This window comes from Eptatretus burgeri, chromosome 8, assembly GCF_056783735.1.
Source record: "Eptatretus burgeri isolate ZD-2024b chromosome 8, Ebu_testis_v1, whole genome shotgun sequence".
Lineage (NCBI taxonomy): Eukaryota > Metazoa > Chordata > Myxini > Myxiniformes > Myxinidae > Eptatretus > Eptatretus burgeri.
The window spans coordinates 68,763,494-68,770,495 of record NC_140968.1 but is presented as its reverse complement, the minus strand read 5'-3'; the positions used below and the strand labels follow the sequence as shown (position 1 = coordinate 68,770,495).

At 45.3% G+C, this 7,002-nt stretch overlaps 1 protein-coding gene across 7 annotated transcripts in view; it reads right to left on the bottom strand.

The window, feature by feature from the left end:
• The window catches only part of LOC147021965 (cytoplasmic polyadenylation element-binding protein 1-like), a 98,197-nt gene that overhangs the window by 47,986 nt on the left and 43,209 nt on the right, over positions 1-7,002 (bottom strand). For all 7 annotated transcript variants that reach the window (XR_015061023.1, XM_085892457.1, XM_085892453.1 and 4 more), the window contains 2 exons: positions 2,694-2,982; positions 2,412-2,525 (listed from right to left, as the gene is read on the bottom strand). Coding sequence is in view for 6 of the 7 variants with exons in the window: in XM_085892457.1 (XP_085748583.1) it covers positions 2,412-2,525; positions 2,694-2,982 (403 nt within the window). In the remaining variant the exon portion in view is untranslated. The remainder of the gene's footprint in view (positions 1-2,411; positions 2,526-2,693; positions 2,983-7,002) is intronic.

The following is a 7,002-nucleotide window of genomic DNA, read 5'->3' as shown; positions in this document are numbered from 1 at the left end:
CAAAATTCAATACAAAATAAATTTACTATGCCACCCCCTACTCTCGCTACCATGCCACTACTGTGTGACTGTTAAAAGGCACGAGTCGTGAAAAAGTCTGTATTGCGCAGTGCTCGATTATCACACTCACGTCCAAAGGCGAAGCGACGAACTACAGTCCAGCTGCGCACAACATAACTCAATACGTACGTGCATAGTCAGACTGTGTCAAAACACGCGATTCTTCTCCCCGATGCCAGCCACAACAAGCCAATCACAACACGCACAACGAGACACAAAAAAGCGCAAGCACACACACAGACACGCAGGCACACGTACAACAGTGACATCATTTTTTTTCAAATTCAGCCCATAATGTCAGCTCAGAAACGCAAGCGAACCGACTTTACGCTGAAGGAGAAGGAGATCATCGATGCCGCGAAGAAGGAGCCGAATCATTCCAAGTTGGCCAGGGAGATTAGCAAGAAATGGGGCGTCGAAGTTAAGAGAACCACCGTGAAGGGCATTCTCAGCAAGAAGGATGCAATCGAGGCTGCAATCAAAGCTGGATTTCCATCGAAGCGCATGAAGTTGTCGTAGGCTCACGACCCGAAGCTTGATGAGGGAGTGCTCATGTGGCTGAAGCAATCAAGAGGACAGAATGTGCCTGTCAGCGGCGATCTGATCAAGGAGAAGGCGATGAAACTGGCCGAGCTGATGCACATCCCAGACTTCATGGTGAGCGACGGTTGGTTGGGCAATTTCAAGAAGCGCTACGGCATCACGTTCAAGACAGTGCAGGGCGAAGCTGGAGCTGTGGATTCGCAATCCCTTCTTGAGTGGCAACAACAGGTTCTCCGGCCCTTACTCGGGCAGTTCTCCGCAGACGACGTCTTCAACCTGGACGAGACTGGACTCTTCTGACAGCTGCTTCCGAACAAGACCATGGCTTTCAGGGGAGAGCGGTGTACTGGAGGAAAGAAAAGCAAGCAAAGGATCACTCTTCTGGTTGGGGCAAACATGAGCGGCAGCAAGAAGTTCCCTCTTCTGGTGATTGGCAATTCCAAGAAACCCCGTGCCTTCAAGAACAAAGAGATCCCGGTCAAGTACAAGGCGAACTCGAAGGCGTGGATGACGGCGGAGCTTTTCGAGGAGATGTTGCGTGCGTGGGACGGACGACTCGGCCAGCAGGGACGCAGAGTGCTGGTCTGTCTCGATAACTTCTCTGGCCACCCTCCCGAGCTCGAGCTGAACAACATCCAACTGGTCTTCTTCCCACCCAACACGACAGTCAATTCGCAACCAATGGATCAGGGAATCATAGAGAACCTCAAGCGCCACTACAAGAAGCTCCTGCTATGCCGCCGGCTTGAGGCCATAGACGAGGGAAAGGAGTTCAAGTTCACGTTGCTCGACGCTCTACACGTCGCCCGGCGTGCTTGGGAGCAGGTCAGCAAGTCGACGATCAGGAACCGTTTCGTGAAGGCCAAGTTCATCGAAGAGGAGATCCAAACTGAGCCACAGAATGCGGAGCTGCCCGACATCTGGGAAGCTCTGCCTGCCGAGGAAAAGATGCACGAGAACGAGGAGATCGAGCTGTCTGACTTTCTCGAAGCCGACGAGCGCCTCGCGACTGGCGGGTATTTCACGCTGGAGGAGATTCTGTGCAGTGAGGAGCCGGTGGAAAGCGAAGATGACGAGGTAACTGTCGAGGAGGAAATCGTTCCGTTCGAGGAAGCCCAGCACGCTTGTAGCACCGTCCGGAAGTTCATGCAGCAGAGAAGCGGGAAGCTCGGTGTGATGCAAGCGTGCGATCGGCTAGACAACGAGATGCACTAGATCCGCCGAAAGAAGATGCGCCAGCCGACGATTCTTGAAAGCTTTGTGTGTCGTGAATTTCTCGCCATGCCATATGTTAGTGTGTGAACTCTGTTAGTGTGTGTATGTTCTCCGTTCGCTTAGCTTATACAAGTCGTGCCTTTTACTTGCTGGAATAAATTTTGTCTAAAGATTAACTACAGATGGGTAACTTGAGAAAATAAGGCCGTTTTTACAAAATCTCGTTACTATGCCACTTTTGCTCGGTCCCGACGGGTGGCATAGTAATGAGCTTTGACTGTATATATATATATATATATATATATATATATATATATATACATATATATATATATATACATATATATATATATATATATATATATATATATATATATATATACATATATATATATATATACACAGTATATATTCAACAGTAGCTTACTGAAAACAGATTCAACATCAAGATCAAAGCAGCAAAGAAAACTACAAACATCGGATGATAATCACATGATTCAGTCCTCATGTTAAGACCAAAACTGCAGGCAGATCCTTCTGTGAATAAATGGAGAAGGGGGAGAGAGTCAAAGTAAGAGTGGAAGAGCAAATACCCTCAGTAATGTCCCAGGGAACTCCACCAAGGAAGACTTTTGGGGAGAAGACAGGGTTCTTGTAGATCCTTGGGGGAAGCTGACCACTCCATGTGCATGTAGCTTCACTCATTGCTGGGCAGAGATGGTAAAAGTTCACATTATGCCCCTTCCTCCACGATATTAAAAGACATTTATTAATCAAGATTGCAATTCAATAGCCCATTCCCATCCAATTGAAAGAAACCAAAAATCCAACCCTTCCTCACCGAGTAGAACAGGACTATTCAAACCAAAGCATACCAGCTGCGTGCCGATGCAGTTGTGCCTGCTTTTCAATGCTGCTATGCTCAGCTAGCTGTGGTGGTGGTGGGGGAGATATCAGTCCCCAAGGAGACCATGCTCTCTCCAGTGTATGCCCTGCTCCTATTCCAAGTGCACCGCCTGGTCCAAATCCCAGCGAGCCGACCCCCTCTCTTGCTTGACTAGCACGAGCTGCTAGCATCTGGCTCAGCAGAAGTTCACGGCTCGCAGCAGCAAGTGGAGAGAAGAGTGCCGGAGAATACAACGAATGGGGAACATGGAAGCCAGACTGCAGGGGGTTAGAGAAACATCCTCATGTCCAAGGAGATGCATCCAATTTATGCTGACATAATGCAAGTTTACAAATAAATAAATAAACAAACCCAAATGAAAAGTATATACATTTTAAAATTGCCATTTAAGGTAATTATCGTACTTGTGTCGTGGACAAAGCTTGAAGGAGGTTCCACCCATTCCCATAAGACAAAGACAAAGCTCGTTTTCCAGGACGTCTTTTCTTGGAAGATCATGGAACCTTTATCCGACATCCCCATTCCAACCCATATTTTTAGCATTATTCATCCCTTCTCAACTAAATTAACCATATACCCTTCCCTCCAGCTATGGTATAATTACACACTCCCACCATTTAAAATTAACCGCAATTACCCCCTCCCCCCCATCACAATTTTAATATTCAGAGATTATAGGTGAATGGAGGAGTTACATGACAGGGAGCAACAAGTCAAGGCCTGAAGGAGGATAAAAGGAGAATGGACATGAAAACATGGTGCATGAGTGGATGAGTTATAAAGCAACGGTTTTGTTGGAAAGTGTTGAGTCATTGATCCAACAAATCTGAACATGCAATTTTTGTTAATTATCTTTGGAAACTTGCGACAGACAATTCCAGAAAGATCATCCGGCAGATTGAGACCATGACCTTTTTGTTGGCGTCTGGAGTGTTGCACCGTTTGGAGAATACTGCCACTACAATTCAGCAAGTTGCGAAAGGGGTAGTCGGCCAGCCAAAGGACAAGTGACTTGGTTCCGCGAGAGAATAGCCACTGATGGATGTCTTTTGGCAGGAAAGTTGTCCACAGATTAAGCTTCTACGGCTATCGGTTAATTACAATGTAATAGTTGTGGAAACATATCCAATGGCTCCCCTGATCTCGAAAACATGGGGTTTGACACTGAGTTTACTTTATTATGGACTACATTCATGCCACGGAATTTCAACACTGAAACGTCAGCCATTTTGAAAATAATAATAATAATAATAATAATATTGATAACAATAAAAATTACCCCCGTGTGGGGGTGATGGTCATCTCTATAATACCACAAGTTCTCAATGTTCAGTTACGACCGAAGACTACTGCGCAGCTCGAACTGCACAGTTTGGTGAAAGATGACTCGGCATTTTGGCGCGCGCACGAAATTATATTTTGAAAATAAATGCCGACGTTTACATTTCGGGTTTTGAAACTTTTGCACCCTCCGCGGAAAATGTATAAATATAAAAGGCTAAAAATGTGTTTTATATTTATATTTCATTTCTCCTTCATTCCTTCTTTGCGAATCGCATCGGCGTTTTTGGCCATCTTCCAGATCACGTGACGAACAAACGTGAAGGAAATTCAAAAATCTGTCTGGTTAGATACAAGATAATATTTTTTACTATCATAATCAATAAACAGTTGCCGAATATCTTGTAGAATGGCAGACTAGATAGGTTTTGAAAATGGCGATTTTTATAACTTATGTGACCTCGTGACCTTGACCTTGAACCCGGACAAAAGTTATATCGTTGTGCAACACTCATCGACCTCTACCCACATACTAAGTTTCATCAAGCTCGGAAAGAAAAATTGACGGACGGACGGACGTACGTACAGACATTTGGTCTGGTTTTATTAGGTCATCTCGGTAGAGATGGCAGAGATGACCTAATAATAATCTCGGTAGAGATGACCGAATAATACAATCACATCATCTGACATTCAACTCCAATTGTTTACCGCAACTTTTTGGGAAACCTAAACAATGGACAACTTCCCCACGAAAGGGCATCCATCAAAGGGCAATCCCATATGGAACCTCAATTTCTCATACTTGATTAGTCTATGGTGAAAATTTTGTGGCAATGGGATAAGCGGTTGCAGAGAAAACAGAGAAAATTAGCATGGACGTACGTATGGACGGACGGAGGGACAATCCGAAAACAATGCCTCCGGCGACTGAGTCAGCGGAGGAATACCGAGTTAAAAAAAAAAAATTCTCGGCAATTTTCCTGGTGGCTTCTGGACTAATCAATTATTATAGATAGCAGAGTACCCACCCTCTGGGTGGGTTGAGTTTGTGCATAACTTGGGGGTTGAGTTGAGTTTGTGCATTACTTGCTGAATAAGATGGTATTCATAGGATACAAAAGGAAATACCTATGGAATTTTTTTAATGCCATGAACAAACTTTGGTACACCACGGGTGATGAAGGTTGTGGTCAAGTTTCATGAAAACCATGTGTAGTTTCAGGAAGAAAGCAAATACCTCTTTTTTTGGTTGGGGGGGGGGGAAGAGACAACCCCCAAGGTTCAATAGTTTCCATGGAGCGATTTTTTTTTTTTTAAATATACATACACAATGTCAAGGCTCATATAAGAGCTAACACACATAACATAAAACAAGGGGAGCAGGAGACAAGAGGGACAGGAGAGGTTAGCACAAAACAGTGGGGAACAGACATGACATCTGTGGAAGGGAAAGGGATGGCGTGGAGAACACGGGGTTAACAAGATGGGCACTACAGGGACTTTCAGGAAGGAAAGCAGGGAATATGAAGGAGGTGGGTTTTGGGTGAATTAACGGGGGTAGAAAAGAACATGGTATTGGATGGGCGAAGATAAGAGATGGTGGTGAACAGCTGTTTGGAAGACCTGCAGGGAAGAGTGGGATTGAAGAATTTGTTCCAAACGTGGGGAAAAAGAGGAATGAAAGTGTGAAAGTGAGCAGTGATTCTTGATTTTGGTAGTTTAACCAGAAGGTGGTTGCTGGCATACCTAGAGCACCCTGCAGAAATATTGGCAGGACAGATAGACAGAGCAGGGAGCAGGGGGGGGGCAAGGCTGGAGAGGAGACGGTAGAAGACAGAAAGACCACCGACCTGCCTGCGGTGACAGTGAGAGACCCAAAGACTCAGCCTCATCGCGGGAGATGCCAATGATCTTAAACACCTTGGCTTCTACAACGTGAAGGCGAGAAAGGTGGGAGGTGGGAGCACCAGCCCGGAAAGGAGAGCAGCACTCCATCAGGCTGCGGATGAAAGCTTTGTACGTGGTCAGGAGCTCAGGTATGCCAAGGAAGGACTTTGCACGACGGAGGATGCCCAATCGGCGACTGGCTTTTTTGGCCAGCTTGGAGATTTGCCTTTCCCAGGAAAGATCATGGCAGATAGTGAGGCCCAAAAGTTTGAATGAAAGGACTTCAAAAGGATTGTTGAGAAAGTAGATGGGGGAGGGGGGCGAGGGGAGGGTTTCCAGATAGTCCTTTCGAAGAGACATAGTGAGTGAGATTTATTAGGATTGAAAGACATGTTCCAAGTGTTTGACGAGCTTGTGATTTTATCCAGATCTGCAGAGAGTGAAGAGGCTGTTGCTTGCCGATCTGAGAGATGACAGATGGTACGACAGAGGGTGGAGTAATCAGCAGAGATTGAGGGTTTTACAGAGTCAGAGAGATCATTGATGAAAACGAGAAAGCACTGGGCCCATAACACTGCCTTGAGGAACTCCAGATTTTGTCACTTGAGGTCCAACTTTTCTCCTCCTTTCCAACATGGCAGTCACACCCCAGACCTGTGATGTCATAAGTATCAAAACATTCTACATGAGTTGTCACAGCTCTGGTGAAAACTGTGTCAATCCAACAAACCGTTGCAGAGAAAAGGGAATAACAAAATGCAGACACATCTACATATGCACGCACGGGACCAATTGCTTAACCCTGTGTTTCGCTTCAAGAGCGCAGGCTAAAAATGTCTGTTTTGTAAGAAGTCTTTTGTTTGTGTGGTTATGTGCTTAAAAGTTTAGATGGTTTAAAGGGTACGTTCCAATTGTAGTTAGCGTCTCAGGGGTTGAAAGTTTTGAAACCAGTGATCTTCACTATTTAGTTTTTTAGAGGGGGGCCACTTTTGCCAATAAGACAGTGTGAGAGCTGCCGCACCATCTACAGGACTCCATAATGGCTGCTTCTCGGCAGTAACATTGAAGGAACAAAAAAATAAAAATGAAAAGGCAAGCTTTAAAGA